Source organism: Lepisma saccharinum, chromosome 12 (assembly GCF_977018435.1).
Source record: "Lepisma saccharinum chromosome 12, izLepSacc3.1, whole genome shotgun sequence".
In the NCBI taxonomy this organism is placed as follows: domain Eukaryota; kingdom Metazoa; phylum Arthropoda; class Insecta; order Zygentoma; family Lepismatidae; genus Lepisma; species Lepisma saccharinum.
In genome coordinates this window covers 62160261-62179218 of record NC_139240.1, presented here as the reverse complement: position 1 = coordinate 62179218, position 18958 = coordinate 62160261, and the positions used below count along the sequence as shown (strand labels likewise).

General features: G+C 40.0%; 1 protein-coding gene across 1 annotated transcript in view; it reads left to right on the top strand.

Moving 5' to 3' along the window:
* LOC145996144 (uncharacterized) overlaps nt 1-17254 on the top strand; it is a 56892-nt gene extending 39638 nt beyond the window's left edge. Inside the window, exons 8-9 of the mRNA XM_083132480.1 lie at nt 4393-6855; nt 11597-17254. Coding sequence (XP_082988606.1) covers nt 4393-6855; nt 11597-11694 — 2561 coding nt within the window. The 3' untranslated portion in view covers nt 11695-17254. The remainder of the gene's footprint in view (nt 1-4392; nt 6856-11596) is intronic.
* The last annotated feature ends 1704 nt before the right edge of the window (nt 17255-18958 follow it).

Below are 18958 nucleotides of genomic sequence, written 5' to 3'. Positions count from 1 at the left end.
TTCACATGACATTTCAAAGTCTTATCTCAACATCTGTCAGCGTTTACAACCTCACATACAAGTATGAAGGTCCTAAAAGCACGTGAATGTTGTAATCGGCACAATGGGTCATATATGACCCATTGGCTGTTTTCGCCTATACTTTCTATGGATCATATATGACCCATTGGCTGTTTAAAGGTTAAGTCCACTATATGCACAGTAAGGCTAATTGGGACTGGACCTACATTTTAAAGTGGGATCTGAACCACTATGTGCCCCCACCGGGTATCAGCATAGATGAGGATGAAGAGACAATCACACAAATATGCAGGGATGACAACTCGAGCCCACATAAGATATACTGGCTGAAAGTGCAGATGCCAGAACCTTGCTTGTCTGCCACATGCAGTCCAGGATGCATTAATACGAGGCGCATCCAGAAAGTAAGTTTCCGTATTTTTTTTAAAAAAACAAACACAGTTTCAGGAAACCATTTATTGGCAACAGGTACAGCAAAGGTTCAGCTATTTTTCAACATAGCAACCACCAGAATTGAGACACTTGTCATATCATGGTATCAACTTTTGGATCCCACTGTCGTAGAACTCTGCCGCCTGTGAATGGAACCAGCGTGTGACGGACGTCTTCAGCTCTTCGTCGTTGCCAAAATGCTCACCGGAGGACAGGAATTTCTTGAGGTGCAAGAAAACGTGAAAATCGCTGGGAGCGAGATCAGGACTGTGTGGATGATCAAACAACTCCCAGCCAAATTCCGTCAAAACAGCTGCTGTGCACCGAGCCGTATGTGGACAAGCATTGTCATGGAGGAGCACAACACCTGCAGTAAGCATGCCACGCCTCTTGTTTTGAATGGCACGTCGCAATTTCCTTAGTGTTTCACAGTAATGGTCAGCGTTCACCGTTTCACGTCTGGGGAGGAAGTCAATGAGCAAAATGCCCTTCCTGTCCCAAAACACAGTGCACATCACTTTCTGTACCGACAGCGTCTGTTTGAATTTCTTCTTGACCGGAGATCCACTATGCCGCCAATGTATTGACTGCTGCTTGGTTTCCGGGGTGAAGTGCGAAATCCACGTCTCATCGCCTGTGACGATCCTGTCGAGGAAATCATCGCCGTCATCATGGTACCGTTGCAGGAATGTCAGTGCTGCTCCTGAACGTTTCATTTTGTGTTCGGGTGTCAGGTTTTTCGGCACCCACCTGGCACACAATTTTTTGAACAGCAGGCGCTGCGTGACAATCTCATGCAACACATATTGCGATATCTGCGGAAAAAGGCTACTCAACTCCGTAATCGAGAAGCGACGGTTCTCTACGATGCCCTGCCGCACCAGCTCAACCAGATCATCAGTGATGAGGGACGGATGCCCACTGTGCTCTTCATCATGGACACTTTGACGACCTTCCGAAAACTGCCGACACCGGCGACGCACCATCTGCTTACTCATAATTTTCGGCCCATAGACCTCACAGAGCTGACGATGAATGTCAATTGGCGCAATGCTTTGTGCATTCAGGAACTTTATCACCGACCGAACCTCGCATGCGGCGGGAGAAGGAATACGAGCTTCCAGTTCGGACCACTGCTGCCTCGCTGCTGGCATGCGGTGGGAGAAGGAATACGAGCTTCCACTTCAGACCACTGCTGCCTCGCTACTGGCACCGGGCGGGATCTGTCCGCCTGGAATATGATTGATACGTCTTAGCTCTGCTGCGCATGTGCAATTTACACGGCTCATTATGTTTACTTTCACGGGAAAAAAATAGGGAAACTTACTTTCTGGATGCGCCTCATAGATAAAGTATGTCTAATTCTCTTGTTAAATACAGCTTCCTCTTTTCATCTTAAGGGGAAGAGTGACAATTTCCCCAAGGTCCTTCTTTCTGAGGCATCTGGGGAGCACTGTTGCCAACTTAGCTCTTTTTCGGAGCCAGATTTGTCTCTTTCGTGCACTTGTTTGGCTGTGAACTGTGGCACCCACTATGATGCCATCACTAGCCCTGGCCCACATAGACAAACTTTTGCCATGAGTATACATTTGCACGTGACTTGATATTATTATATTGGCTGCAACGCCCCACCCCCCTCATACCTCACCAGCTACTTTTATGTAGCACCGTGGCTGAGATGAAGATCACAATATTGTTATCCGGTAATCCCCTATTTTGGATTTCATACGACCATCGGTGGATTATTGAGATGGGTGATGCAGTCAGAGCTTCAAGGTGAAAACTAAGAATAGATTGTCATCATTTCAAAGTTACTGGTAATAGCAGCACCCACCACCCCCTTGACAACTAAAATTACCATGGGAGGCCTTCCTAAATCTAGCTCCTTGAAAGTCAACTTTAGCTCAATTTTAGCTGAAATTTAGCTCTTTTACGTGCATCAGGTTTTTCAACAGTGCCCGAATGGCCGTAAGAGTCAAGGGGGAATTATTTTATTCATTTTGTTGAGAATATCAACCTTCTGATGGCAGGAAAGAACTTGGGCTGAGCCGATACCGATGTATCGGTAAGTATCGGTTGGAATTTTTCCACTGATACCAGCCGATACCATTGTTTTTGAGTCGCTACAAGCATGGCCTAAACCAATATTTGTTTCTTTTCAAAGGTTCGTTCACTTTTTCCAACTTACATTTGGCTTTGAAGAAAAATGACAAATACGTATTTGTGCCTTTGCTAATTGAACGTGGACTCACTCACGGTCTAGTATCTTGCAAATCAAGGGTAACAAGAAATTATCCCCATAGGAGTTGCTTTGAAGTCTACCAGGCTTTGTTCCTACAGATGTAGTCTCGTGTCACAATAATCCCAATGAGGTCCTGGTAGCTACGAGGCATCCGGTGTATCGTGGACATTTCTCTGTTTAGAGACCTTCCGCAGTCAAAACAATCATTGCCCACGTGAGTGGTGCACGTGTCTCAGACATAGTACATAGCATATCCCTAGAAATTCAAATACCTGGCCTAATCCCCCCTTTTCCTTTCAAACTTTAGACTTTTGTTGTCCCGACCTGCATAACTGAGTTTCAACAAGCGTGTTTCTGCACGGAACGCGGCGAGGGAATAATTTTATTTGAACAACAGTTGATGGCACTTACTTTCTGGAAAGTATAGTAGTGGGTTTGAATTTCCTTCCACGCCAAGGGATAGTACTAAGCATTTAATACTTTTTTAGTAATCATTTGCCGAAAGTATATATGTCGAAGGCAGAGTCAAGTCGTATTATCACTGTACTAAAATCAATCACCTGATATATAAGCAAGAGACTGGCAAGTTATCATTCTCTACTTACATTTCGTTTATTATTTATTATTCTCTTTGTTAAAGGACAAAAAAGAGACGAGGTAGGGTTTACATTACAGTTTTACTATTAGTTTTTTACATGTCTTCTCCGGGGCTGGTAAATCACCAATTATAAATGCATGATCCCTTAGTATAAAGGAGGTTGAAGAGGCATGATCTCGTTTTTCAACATGGTGGGGTGGGGGGGGGGGGGGCGATTGCCTTGCTCTTAGCTTCTCATAATATTTTTTCTCATATTTGAAACACCTGATCGATTCTCACTGATCTATAAAAAATCTGTAAAGTTGTGATGCATCGTTGCAAGAGAGCATCGTTTGGTGGGTTAATTTATTCATCACCCCTTGTCAAAAATATGTACATATCTACAAAATGTAACAATGCAAAACACACACACACACAAACATATATGTAATAACTAGCCTTTGTTATTTTAAATTGGAATTATACAAGTATAGGCATCGGTATCGGTTCAAAGTGGTATCGGTTCAGCCCTAGAAAAAACATATGATTGGGAGAAGGATCCATTTAAGATGATATTTGTGCTAGAAAGAATCGAAACTCTCATTGGTTTACCTCAACTTTAATTTGAATTTTTTTCTTCGTAAATACATGGGATTCTGTAAATACTTATTAATAATATTTTTCAAACACTGTGTCTAGCTTAATAATCAACTTAAAAATCCGCTTCCACTTGTAAGATGGAGAGAAATTCATACTCTCAAATTGTGTGTTTGTTATCTTTAGTAGCAGTGCTCATTCCGACCATATTGAAAGAAATGTATACCTGGTGCAAAATTGTCACACCTCACCTTAACTTGCCTTTTGGTAGGTTTTTTTTTTATTAAATAACTATTGATTTTCTTAATTTCCAACTTTACCTAAGTATGCCTCGTATAAATAAAGGTTAAGAAAAAAGTAGAAAAAAAAGGCCAAGAGTGAAGAATTTGGATTTGTTATTTTAGTAGATGCCCTGAAATTGTTTATGCTTATCTTGTTTTTTAAAGATTCTTTGTTGTAAAATGTGAATTCTGTTGTTCAAGTACACCTTTACAATAGACCTTAATTGTTGTTTTCTTTACAGGCCCAAGTAAGGCAGAAGAAGAAGAACCTGATCCTTCTGCTGAAACGACGACCAATCAGCAAACAAAACCAGATCAGTTTTCATTGAATACTGTAACTAACGTTGTGCAGGTTAATTCATCTCCTGTTGTTTCTACGTCTGTGTTAACGAGTCCACTTAATTCTAACGTGGCACTGGTTAATCCTCAGACAGGAACACAACCAAGTACAGTGTTGCCAACTGTGCCTGAAAATAGGACAGCTGCATTGGGAGGCACGCAACCACCGATCTCTGCACCTGCCGTAACCGTACCGAGCAGTCAGAATCTGCAACCGCCTCGTAGCGTTAGTGGTCTGGCTTCTGGTGAACAAAGTACAAAAGTGACATCTACAACTACCAGTTCGTTACTTTCTACTGCTTTGACAACAAACAGTGCATTCGGAAGCTCCACTCAAGCATTTACTGCTATCAAGAGTCCGCCAATTCCTTCTTTTGGTTCACCGCAAACGGCAACTACTCAAAACGGACAGCAGAAATATAGTTTTGGTGCCCCAACTCAACCTGCTCCATCTGCGACTTTCACTGCTCCTAGTTTTGGATTTCCCATCGCGACAAGCAGCCTGGTTACTAGTAGCGTGCTGGCGTCGAATACCAGCTCAAATGCTTCCGTTGCTGCAGTAGCGCCATCTCCACAAGTAACGCCTGCTGCCAGTACAACTCAGTCCAAGCCTGGTGGATTTACCTTTGGCAACATTACAAGCCCACCCAACTCCGCCAGCAGGAATGTCAGTTTCACAGTACCTTCGACTACAACTTCCAAACAGGGAGTTTCACAGTCGCAAACACAGAGTACCTTTGCACAGCCAAGCATGTTGGGTGCTTCAAGCAACACAGCATTTGCATTGCCTTCAGCTGCAATGGCGACAACAGCAGCAGCAAGCACAGGATTCCCTTCTATCGTAACCGCCGCACCGTCAATCTTTGGGTCACCGGCAGCTACAACTGCAAGTCAGAGTGGTTTTGGATCATCGGTGTCTACCACAACCAAGATTGATGCATCAAAATTTAGCTTCATCTCTCCAAATACTACTACTGCACAGAGCACTGGCTTCAACTTCTCCTCATCGTTACCAGCTAGCAAAAGTGGAGGCTTTAGTTTTGGTTCTTCGCCGGTGGTTACCCAAAGCAGTGGTTTTGGTTTCGGTTCTCCCGCAATTACCACATCGGCATCTGCTACCAGCAGTCAAGGTCTCTTTACCATGCCGCAGTCCACTAGTGCAAATTCTAGCCTATTTGGCGACAAGAAGTCATTTTCTTTTGGTTCCTCTGCTGGAAATACTGCACCAATGTCGCAGTTTGGTACCAGTGCTGGAAATGCTGCACCAACATCGCAGTTCAGTGCTACTGCTGGAAATGCCGCATCAGCACCACAGTTCGGTACCACTGCTGGAAATACTGGTTCAGCACCACAGTTCGGCACCACTGCTGGAAATACTCCATCAGCACCACAGTTTGGTACTGGATCAACACCACAGTTTGGTACTGGATCAGCACCACAGTTTGGTACTGGATCAGCACCACAGTTTGGTACAACTGCTGTAAATTCTGCTGCAGCACCACAGTTTGGTACTGGATCAGCACCACAGTTTGGTACAGCTGCTGGAAATTCTGCCCCAGCACCGCAGTTTGGTACTGGATCAGAACCACAGTTTGGTACAACTGCTGGAAATTCTGCAGCAGCACCACAGTTTGGTACAACTGCTGGAAATTCTGCACCAGCACCACAGTTTGGTACAAATGCTGGAAATACTCCATCAGCACCACAGTTTGGTACAACTGCTGGAAATACCACCGCAGCATCACCGTTTGGTACCATGGACACGGGAAGCAACAGTGCCACCACAACAGCGACAAGCAGTGCATCGTCTGGAGGGTTTAAATTTGATTTGAAACCAAGTACTGGAGCTGCAGCTACAACAACCACATCAATTGGGTTTGGAAAGTTTAATTTTGGGGGAACCACGACTACAGCCACCCCATTTGGATCCACACAGAAGCCAACTTTCAGCCTTGGTGCAACGACGACAGCGCCACAGACTGCCACCACCAGCGTGTTCGGCTTTGGAGCTGCAAATGCTCAACCAGCCAGCTCGTCCTCTTCCTCGTCTGGACAAGGCTTGTTCCAGTTTGGTTCTAGCACGTCGTCGCAGCAGCCCCAGAGCAGTGGTGCATTTGCCTTTGGTGCAAGCAACAACAATACTAGCAGCACGGGTGCCACTACTCAGCAACAGCAAGGTAGTGGATTTTCATTTGCAACCGCCCAACAGAGCACAGGGCAAAGTGGTGCTTTTAGTTTTGGTGCTGCATCTACAAGTGCACCTCCGTTCTCCTTTGGACAGTCTCAGCCACAGCAAGCCTCTAGTAACCAGATGCAGACGCAAGTGTATGAGTTCGGAGGTTCACAACCAGCTGCTCAGAGCCCAGGTAAGCATTCCCTTCATTCTAATACCAGGTCATCCAAAAAATATTGGTAGGGACGTGAAGTTCTAGTTTCCCCCCCCCCCTGAATTTTGATGTTATTGTTTCACCGTCTTTACTTTTCTTCTCTTTGTACCTCTCTCACTTCCATTGTACTTCATTGCGAAATCCTCCCCCCCCCCCCTATGCTATTTTTCTATTATAGTGTGCTGGCCTCCATGGCAGAGTGATCAGCACATCAGGCTATGGCACTAGAAGTCCTGGGTTTGAATCTTGGCCTGGGCGTGGGTGTTTGTGAGTGTCCATTCATCAATTTCATCATATCACTCATCGCCATCTTCGCAATTAGCCAAAAGTGGCAGAAAAGCAAAGTAAAATAAACTAAATCAATCAAAAAGCAACTGTAATATGTACATTGACCTACAGTTTAAAGTGGGTTCCAAACTACTATGTGCTTCCACCGGGTATCGAACCCGGGACCCCTTGATTATAAGGCTACGATGCTACCACTGCGCCATCTGGGAGGCCCTGTAGTGTGTACAAAAGGTCTATCTGAAGCATAAAGTCCTTTAGAAGCATACTAATGCATTAACTCCTGGCTCTTGCATACTGTTCCATACACCACCAGAAAGAAAAATTACATATGTATTTGTGGAGAACATTTAGTCATCTTTTGTGTATTCAACATTCTTTGAGTCATTAAAGTGTAAGTTATTCAACATGTTTCATTTAAGCCTGAGTGTAATTGAAAGACACAGTACCACGCACCTAGAAACTAGGAGCAGCAGGGAGTTCATGCTCAAAACTATGCTATGCTGTAAACCGTTAACATAGAGGTTAGACAAGAATAGAAAATTTATGTATTGAAATTCTGAATTTTCCGAACTACTTTGAATTGTAACAATTTACAATGTAAGCCTTGTTTGTCTCATTTGTAAATACTAAAAGCATTCATTATAATGAGACAAGCCTAATAGTGCATACACTCATGACTAGGGAAGGTATTTTAAGGTGCAAAATTATGGTCGGAAAGGGTAAAAAAAGGTTCTGAAAATGTTTTAGAAAAGGTGCGAAAAAAGTTTCTGATAAAATGCCTTTATTCAATGCTCTCTTTTTCCGCACCTTCTGTATATAATGCGTGCAGACCGCATAGAGAACTATTCCGAATAGGTTTTGTTAAAGTTTGTGTTTTCTCTCGTGGATTTTGCTGCATTATCTTGGAAACTATTGGGGCTGCAAGGATTACATTCTATAATTTTATAGCTCTCGTTCTGCTCTACAAAATGAAACTATAGAAGTTTATGTAGCTGCTCAAGAGGAATGAAAATCATCTATTTTTCTGTCCCAATTGTTTAACAAAACATGATAGAAAAGGAAGGAAAAAGTTCTGATGCATCAGAGAGCCTAAAAAGGGGATAAATGTGCTAATTTCGTGAAAAGGTACAACAAAGTGTGTCCATTTTACTTGATTTCATGTCCTAAAATACATATCTCAAATGATTGGTATGACAACAGCTATATTTTTGGAAAGCTGCTGCACCTTAAAATCCCTTCCCTACTCATGACTAATGGTAGTTACTCACGGCAACAAATTTGAAATTTGCTCAGACAACCACAATTACTCTGTGTTTTAAGTTCACTTTATGCACAGATAGGCTGTAGTTTAAAAGTGTGATCTGAACCACATCCGCATGGTGATGTTTATTGTATTGTTACATGTACTGTATCACTATATATTGAGTCGTAGTCATCAAAATGAGTAGGTTTCTTGAATATAGCCCCTTCTTGCATAGTTTTCCAATCAAAAATACAAATACAAAATGGCGTAGTAACCAGTAAACACTTACCACAATTGAAGAAAAGTCTTATATTTCGAGGCTATTACCTTATTGTCACATTAGGTAGAAAGAACGAATTAAATAAAAGCGTAGAGGCACAGAATTCTGATGCTGGCATCCGTCCAGTGTTGCCAGAGAAAAGTGATGGAACACGGGTTCAGACGAACAGATCCTTTCACCAGTGTTTACTGCAGGGCGGGTGGTGGGTAGGTTGCGGTTCGGGAGGGAATGGAGAAATGCTTATTGGGTGATTAGGTTGAGGCTGGGGGGTATGGTGGCATGCATGCCTGATATGTAGGCCCTTTCCCATCACCTGCTGGTGGAGGTGTCAGTGTGCTGGGGTAATAGATGTATTATGGCTACACGGAAACAGTTTTTGAAGGTGGTGTTGTGGCTGTTGGTGTGGGTGGTGACGGTGAAGTCGGAGTTTTGGGTAGAGGCTCTGTGGTTATTGGTGCGGAGGTTCAGGTGGGTAGAGGTTTCACCCAGGTAGAAGTAACTACAGATTTGAAGATGAGGGTGTATATGAGGTTGGAGGAGTGGCAGGTGCCCTTTGGGTGAAGGGTGAATTCACCTGCTGTGGTAGGGATCTGGAGGGTGAGGGAGGTGCAGCCCACAAGTGCAACAAACGCAGGTGCAAGACCTGCCCCATACTCATCACCTCCCCCACCCTCCAGATCCCTACCACAGCAGGTGAATTCACCCTTCACCCAAAGGGCACCTGCCACTCCTCCAACCTCATATACACCCTCATCTTCAAATCTGTAGTTACTTCTACCTGGGTGAAACCTCTACCCACCTGAACCTCCGCACCAATAACCACAGAGCCTCTACCCAAAACTCCGACTTCACCGTCACCACCCACACCAACAGCCACAACACCACCTTCAACAACTGTTTCCGTGTAGCCATAATACATCTATTACCCCAGCACACTGACACCTCCACCAGCAGGTGATGGGAAAGGGCCTACATATCAGGCATGCATGCCACCATACCCCTGGCCTCAACCTAACCACCCAATAAGCATTTCTTCATTCCCTCCCGAACCGCAACCTACCCACCACCCACCCTGCAGTAAACACTGGTGAAAGGATCTGCTCGTCTGAACCCGTGTTCTATTACTTTTCTCTGACAACACTGTATGGATGCCAGCATCAGTATTCTGTGCCTCTACGCTTTTGTTGACTTTGTTCTTTCTACCTAACATGACAATGAGGTACTTTATACCTAACATGACAATGAGGTAATAGCCTCAAAATATAAGACTTTTCTTCAATTGGGGTAAGTGTTTACTGTCTCCTACGCTATTTTTGTTTATCCGCCCTTCTGGCACTCTTTCTCATTCTATCCGTTACATATATACCGTGCGTCCATTTCGATCTGCAGCCGAGAGATCGGGAGAAGCATGGTGGGCGGCGCTGGCGGAGATGCCGACATTTGCGGCCTGTAATGCTCGCTTATTTTTACGGACATATCCAGACATTTATATAAATATTGCAAAACGAGCACTAACCTGGGTTATAATTCATCATCTGTAATTCATCCAAGTTCTGCAATTATATACACAAAAAAATACGCTTTAGAAGTGACGATAAGAGTCACAGATAATAAAACATTTTAATCATAGTATTGACCAGCAACGTCCTGCTTAAGTTTATATCCTTGAAAGAGTTTTGTGTCGATGGGGATCGTTTGGAGGTTTCGAATGTGCAACACTGTATCAAGATTACGCTGCCGACGAAACCATTAAAAGTCAATGGTTTTCGTGAGCTTCCTCGATGAACTCGATGAAATTGGGGCAGCGTTAGAAAGTTATCCAAACAAACCTCTACGCCGTGTTTCACAGGAGATGGGAGTGTCAAAATCATCAGCACATACAGCCACTAAGCTACTAAAATTAAAACCATACTCTTATAACACAGGTTAGTGCTCGTTTTGCAATATTTATATAAATGTCTGCATATGTCCATAAAAATAAGCGGGCATTTCAGGCTGCAAATGTCGGCATCTCCGCCAGCACCGCCCGCCACGCTTCTCCCGATCTCTCGGCTGCAGATCGAAATGGACGCACGGTATTAGGGATGGGCCAATATGAAATTTTGGCCGATACCGATAAAGTAACAATATAAAATTGACCGATACCAATAACCGATATTCTACCGATCCGATATAAAATTAGAAATGGTCCTTGAAGAACCTGAAAGGTTCATTGGCCTCCTTAATAAATGTGTGTTTCAAGGTGACTGTAGTCAAAAAGAAATTGCATATGTAGTATTTACTTTTTTAGAAATACGGGCATGGAGATTATCCATAAAAATTACAACAAAATGGCAGAATTTTGCACTAAATTATCAGATATTTATCGATATATCGGATTGGTGAAATAATCGGTAATTAAACCGATACACCAATATGCCTATATCGTCCGATACCGATAGAGTACCGATTAATCGGTCCCATCCTTAATATTTATATATATATATATCACCATTTTTGTGACCTGGTGATCTACATACATATCTCCTTGCATGTTTGCTTGCTTGTGCATGTGTGTGTGTATACAGAGTGATTCATAATTCACTCTGGGGTTTCGAATGTTTATAGTACAAGAACTATAACAGATACAGCAGTCCCATGGTGGTAAAACTGTTGCCTTGTAACCAAGGGGTCCTGTGTTCAATTACCAGTAGACACAAACAGTGATTTGAATCACACTTTAAACTGTAAGCCCAGTCCTGATTATCCTACCTGACTAGTTGACGTAAAGCAAGCTGTGTGAATGAGAACTAAGATATCACGGATTTCAGTAAAACACTTAAACCTTTAAATTCGTATTTTTTTGAATTTTTACAAACAAATAAAACTGTTGTTCTGTATTGTTTCTTTAATTGCTCTTCACGTTTCAGCTGCAGGATTTTCCTCCGGACAGCCCTCAATGTTTAACATTGGTTCGGGATCTACAGCCCCAAGGACGAGGGTCACCAGGAGTCGCCGACCAAGATGAAATTCAAGCGAAAACAGCGAACAAGACTGTTTTGATTGAGTGTATGCGTACTACAAGAAAACTCAAATGCTTTGAGATCGAAAATTACATGAGTGTTGTGCTTTTTTTGTTCATTTCAATACCTTCAGTGTTCAAGTAAATTTGCAGGAAGTGTCACAATACTGTGCATAAATCTGTGTGTGTGTGTGTGTGTACATGTCAACATACAGGCATTTTTTTTTCTTTCACAGTGTAAATTGAAAACTGATTATTACTAGTAAAAGGTGTACAGGTTGTGAAGAATATAAATGTAGCGTGTACTCTTGAGGTTATTTGTCTGCTTATTATGGCATTAATCAGGGAATATGTATACATATTTACTTATTTTGGCAGGAATAAATATGAAAGATTACTATGAAAATTCATTTTGGACAGTTTTTCATAGTGATAATTTTTTAAATTGAATGCAAATTGTATACAAAGGAAAAAGAGTATTAGTGGAGTGTGTGATGGTAATTTTGTAACTGTTGTGTATGAAAAATTGTTTTTTAAGGGATTAAAATTCAAATTTATTCTTGCCAAGCATTTTTTAAAAGCAAAGGTTATTTAGTGATAAATATATAGTAAAAGTAGCGTGTTCCTTTTTTATGTATACGTAATAATCTTTTAGGTGGAATGGTTCAAGCATTTGTAGTGTTAGCCATGTATGCATAAAAAAAAGTGGATGATAACTTTGTGTTGAGTGTGAATTCTGTGTATGGAAAAAGGATAGCTGTACTGGGTATCGATATTGAGTATTTAATGTATAATATGTGGCACCTTTTATAGACTGAGCTAATGTTGAAATTGTCGCATTATCACAATATGAACTTGTTCTTTGGCCCTTTTTTGTAGGGTAGGTAATAAGACAGCAATATGACTGATGAGGAGGAAAGTACGAGGGTCATCCAGAAAAAAAGGGAACGTTTTGGTGTAAAAGACAAACAACAAGTGATGTGTGCAGGAAACTTATGGTGCAGAAACTACATACATTACTCTATCTTTCCACATATTCACCATACCCATGCAAGCACTTATCATTACGTGATACCAGTTTGTTTAAACTGTCATTGTACTTGGTTTGCCGCCAATGTATTCCACCGTGTAGTGACAGTGACAGTGCACTCCTCAGTCAGCAGTCAAGGGAACCATCTGGCACAGATTTTCTTGTACCGAAGCTCTACTGTAACGATTTCGTGAAAAATAGATCGTGAAATTACAGGAAACGATTCATGCAGAATGCCTTAACGTGAAACACCAGTCAGCCTGAATTTCCTTCATCAATCTTTGTCTTTTTCTTTTAAAAAAATGATTTAAATAAAAAAATGATTTAAGATGCTGCAGTGGCTCAGTTGGTAACGCGTCTGACTACTAAAGGTACCGGGTTCAATCCCCGGCCGGTTCAAATCTGGGAACTTTTCTAATGGAAGCGGCCCCAGCGCCCACCCAGCGTCGAATGACATGGGTACCTGGAAGAAGCCCTGGGGGGTAAAGGCAGTCAGGGGCGTGATGCTGATCACATCACCTCCACTCACGACCGGATCAAGAAAGTGTGGGGCGTTACCCCCACACCCCCTATACGCCTTCATGGCGTGGTGCTAAGCACAGGGGAGCACTTTACCTTTACCTTTATTAAAATGATTTTTTAAATAGGTAACGAGGGGGAGAAAGAATTTTTCAAATTTCCCGAAAATTACACTCCCATTTTAACAATCTCTGGAATTTAAAAAATATATATCATCAAACGACGCTCAATCAAGGCCTCTGTAGGTGCTGTGTGCAACAGTAAAATGTTCCTTCTTTCCAGAGAGCACTTTGCCACGGCTGATGTACTCAAATACTACATGGTTGAATACATTGGTGGCAACTGAGTACGTTTTCGGTATAAACAAACTGGTATCACACTGTGATAAGTGCTTGAATGGTTTTGTTTGTGTTTTACACCAAACCGTTCCTTTCTTTCTGGATGACCCTCGTAATTATTTAAATATAAGTGTTACCACATACAAAGTGCAAGTACCTAATCATGAATTAGTTTTGTGAATTGGTAACTATAATGTAAATGATAAGCAACTTGTTATAAACTCATCACTAGTCAATTTACAATCATCTGTCAATTGTATACTATATTTAATTGCACAACTAACTTGAAATGTAAATATAAGCGTTAAGGATTATGGCAACATATTGCCAATAACTACCATTAAGCCCAATCATGTTTACATTTACATCAGCATGCCACACCCAATCTTATATACATATATAGAATAGTGTAGAATGGTCTAAGGCCCTAATGTAAACAGAACAGATGCCTATTACCTTGAGTTTATGCGTATTCTTAAAAATTCATGTTGTGTTTTAATTACTAGCTCGAGTTTTGTGCTGTCTGTATTATTTTATAAGTTTGTTTATTTGAGAGCAATGAGCACATTCATATCAATTTTCATAGATGTATTTCATACAAATGTTTAATAGCATTACCAACAGTGCAGTGTTCAGAAAGAACTTTAGGAACTTAACATCAGAAGACAACAGGATCATATTGAAGTGATACGTGTGTAGTTTAGAAAGTAAATATTTTTATCTAGAATACAGTGGGATATTTTGAGGAAGAAAGCGAACTAAGAAAATTAAATTTATCTTTACTTTTTACATATTTTTGATTATTTTTATTGACATTTTGGTTCCATAAGCAGTATTCTTGTTTTCAAGGTGTTCACTTTTTGTTACAAATGTCTGTCAATGTCCTTGTTTCATCAATTGTTCATGTTTCCATGTCTTAAGTTTTATTTTCCTCTTTGTTGCTACATTTATGTAACTACTTGTTTCATTTCACATATTTTATTCGTTATAGATTCTCCAGTTATCTTAATAAGTATTGTAGCATTTTTTTTATGATGTACCTTTTTTTTTAAACTGAGGCTACATGTAGAAAAATTCTATTTGCATTTCAGCATTTTTACTCTGAACAATAGATTTACATACAAATGTTTGTGTTCATGTGCTATATTCTGCTAGTTGTGACATGAATATATGTGGCAAAAGTTAATAAAAATTATAAATAAGAATTGAAGTGATGATATCAAGTCTTAATAAATATGTTCTGCTGTTTGTTATGTGAAGGTTTACCATAACATTAAATATCTTAACATGATGTAAAGCCGAGGTAAAGATTTCTTAATTTTCCGTAAGAGAGTTAGCATACATTTCTTGTAAATTTTACCCAGTCCAAATTACATGTGCTAATTTAGATCTGTTAGTCAGCTGGAGTAAGTTTTAACATCGAGTTTTGCATACTGTGTGCTTCAAAATTCGCATGTCCTAACATTGATTGTTTATAACATGAAAACTGTAAGGGAGATTTACATCGGATTTTCTATAGTATGAAGCTTATCCATATGAAAAATTCTAGAAATAAATTAATTGGCCTGAGGCTGTGAAATTTTTCGTAGAATGTCAGGAAAAGTTATCAAATGTTGTGACGGGGTCTTAATTCGAAGTATTGTGGCTGGTGCCATGTTATTCTTTGGTTTGTGACCAAACTGGGTCATGACCCTTTGTTGGGGGGAGGGTAGCAGCATAATGATAAGCTCAATCACAAAAAACTGGAAAGGGATGGATGGAAAATATGGTGGATTGTCTATTTTATGTTTTTCAGGGGAAAATACTTAAAATGCAGAAAAATGTCAAATCCGGGAAAATTGTAAAATACAAGGGCTGATTTTTTAGTAGTGGCAACTATTTATTTTCTTGACACAGCATGCATACATGGTTCTACGTTTTACAAACCTTCGATGTAGTCTTCAACGTTGCGTGCAACGTGTTGCCAGCAATGTGGAAGCCGTTGGCACTGCCTAATCTGTTGATAGTGAAGAGAGCGATCTACTGGCAGAAGAATGTCTCAAACTTTTCGGAAGCGAATTTCACGAAGTGATCCCTTCATCTTAGGGATTAGGTCAAAGTTGCGGTTGTAGAGCACTTCCCATCCCCAGTGATTGAACAAATCAGCCACAGCTCCTGCATTGTCATGCAGAATGATGGGTGGGTTATGCATAAAGTGTCGCCATTTTCTTCTCCGAGCTGCTTGCAGGTTGTTTTGCACTGTTTGTGACACTGTCGTGCTGTGCGACCTCTAATTTTTAACCAACCTGCTGTTCCTGCTTCGTAAACATCGTGACTGCACTCCGCGACTGCTCGCTTACAACTGCTCTGTTCTTGTTGTCACTGCGCATGGGCATGGAGTGGGAAGAGTGAGTTCATTTGATTTGAGGGAGGGTACCCATGTAACTAATTTTTGGTATAAACGACATAGCCTGGCTCCGTTGTACGGTGTCGCTATAGCATAGTTGCCACTACTAAAAAATCAGCCCTTGTAATTTGTTCTGTTGGGACCATGAAGATTGAACATATAATTAGGGAAAAGCTGAAATTGGAGTTCCACTGTGTTTCCTGAAGGTGCAAAACATTTTATTGAATACCATATTTCACTTCATCACCACATACTGTTTTTTCAGTCCGGAAATTGTTTATAACCTTTCATTGTCAAATCGTCAGATAACAGAACTAATGATAGCGGTGCAGAATCTTCAGACACAGAAGATTAAATTTTATAAGTCCATACCTTTCAATACTAGTAAATTTTCTGAAGTGTAATATTTCGACTGTAATACACAAATCAATAACTAATGTGTGAACTTTTTTCAGACCTGAAAAGTTGTGTGTCTATTTGGACTATATTTAATTTTAACGTACATTTATGAGAGTTCCATGCATCGTAATCTTCCAGCAAAGACAGTTGATTAGTTACAAATGATTTTTAAGTACCGGTAATAATGTACATTTTTTTAAAAAAAGCTTCACATAATGGTGACACCCCACTTTTTTGCAAGAAAAACCACAACAAAATCTGTGACGATTATGCAGTGAAATGTGGTAGTTGTGAATTTTTTATACATGCTTGGAACTACTTGTGTGTCAGTTTTTCTTTTAAATTACAAAACTAATTTGCAGTGTTAATTTTGCCATATTCTACTCCACCATGCAAGCATCAAGGCACAATGCTATGAATTAGCACAAAATTTGCCATTATTCACTGGCAACACTGCACAAAACTGGAATACCTGTTCCTCAGTTTCCCCTTTTAATGTTATTACACTTCCTAGTAGCAAACTTGGAGCCAATATCCCAACTCCTCTTTTCCATTTCTCTTGCACACAAGCAAAAAAACTATAGGGTGTTACAAAAATACATGGTGAAACCTCGGAAACGGATTCCTCGCATGTTGCGAAGAAATGTGTAACTATAGCATTGATGTGGTAGCTTCCTGCAAGAATGGTTTTGAGATGTTTCCCCAATGCCAACATTATTAACAGCTCACATTGGTATACAATGTAGCATTACATTTTTGCACTTTTTACAACAAGCTATCTGGTACATTTTTCTGTCTATTTCTGCTTTTCAACATTACACTACCTAATTTTGTACGCAAAATTGATACATTTCTGTGTACACACATTCTTTAATTTACAAGGAAGTTCAGGTAATATACCAGGTGGTTATAATTAAAGTGACGGTGTTCAGAGTGGTACAGCACGGGCTGTAATGAGAGTAGCAGTCTGAAACTTCGTAGATATGCTAATGAAGCAATGCGCTCTCGAATTATGAAAAAAAAAATAGTTCCAATTCTCGCCACCAGGGTAAAAAACAGCGCTGTAAGCAGTCAAAACGTGGAATTTTCCATAACACTGACGTCAAAGTCGGTGAAATTGCCTAACCATTGTGTGAGCTCCCTGGTTGTTGTTGGTGACGCTTGTTGCTTTTTCCTTTAGTAATGTTCTAGTAATTCGAATAGTGAAATTGTAGCGATATTTTATTACAAAGAGTATTGTTTTCTGTGATTTATAGTGTTTTTCCTGTAACTATACCAAGTTTTGACTGCTTACAGTGCCATTTTTTACCCTGGTGGCGAGAATTGGAACTATTTTTTTTTTTTTTTTTTCATAATTCGCGAGCGCATTGCTTCATTAGCATATCTACGAAGTTTCAGACTGCTACTCTCATTACAGCCCGTGCTGTACCACTCTGAACACCGTCACTTTAATTATAACCACCTGATACTTTTACGTGTTCATTATTCAAGAAAAATCAGAATGCTATACCTTGATTAATACAATGAAAGATTTCAAATTCCAGTGAGAATTGTGTGATATCCAGCTTTCACATCAAAGCATAGATATTTTTTTTTCAACTAAGTTAGAAATATTCGTCCGTTTCTTCAATGATTAACTTGCCACAAGTCTGAAACTCTTGTTGATATAAGATTGAATATCTTCTACATTTTATGAATGTGTCAGTGAAATACAAAAATGTTTTAAGGGTTGTGTATCATTACCATTTAACTTTGATAATAGGAGTAATACTAGTAATAAAACCAAATTAATTGTGATACTTAATATTAAGATTTCTTTCTGGTGTTGATTTTTATCAGGCACCTTTGGGAGTGCATTGTAATGGATATTAAAATAGTTTTTAGTGGACGAAAAAAATTGGCTGTGAGGTCATATGGACCAAAATGTGAATTGTTATTTGTAACAGCTGGTCTATTCAAGGTGCCATATTTACATATGTATGTATATATTAGTGCATTTCATTTGGTATGTGTTCATGATTAGTGCTTGTAGTAAGTATTGCATATAATGCATGTATGAACATTGACCTGAAAACTCGTAAAATGATAACCTAGAGTCAAAATCGGAGATTAACACCTAATTTAGTATAAAGTTTGTTATTTGGTTGGCAAGTTATTGTCAGAAAACGTCAATATGCTCACGTTACAACAAGCAAGTCATTTGTACTTTTTTGTTGTTGACCTTAAGTTGTTTTTTTGGTATTTTGTCACAATGTGACTCATAATAGACATTAATGTTTGTTAATCTCTATTTTTGCAATGCAACATTTCGTTCCATCACCTAGCACTGTCGCTACATGGATAAATAAGGCAAAAACAGTAAATGCATTTCAGAACTGAAAATTCTGCATTGTAATATTTGCAAAGATATTTTTTGTCATAATGCAATTTTTGTTTTGTAGGTGATACTGGATTAATTAGTATCTCTGTTGTAGCCATATACAGTACTTAATGATATATTAATTTGTTACATATTGTTATAAACAAACAGTTGGGTTAGAACATGTTACAAACAGTTTCATTATTCATCTATTTTTTTACATCATGCATATGTTTAAA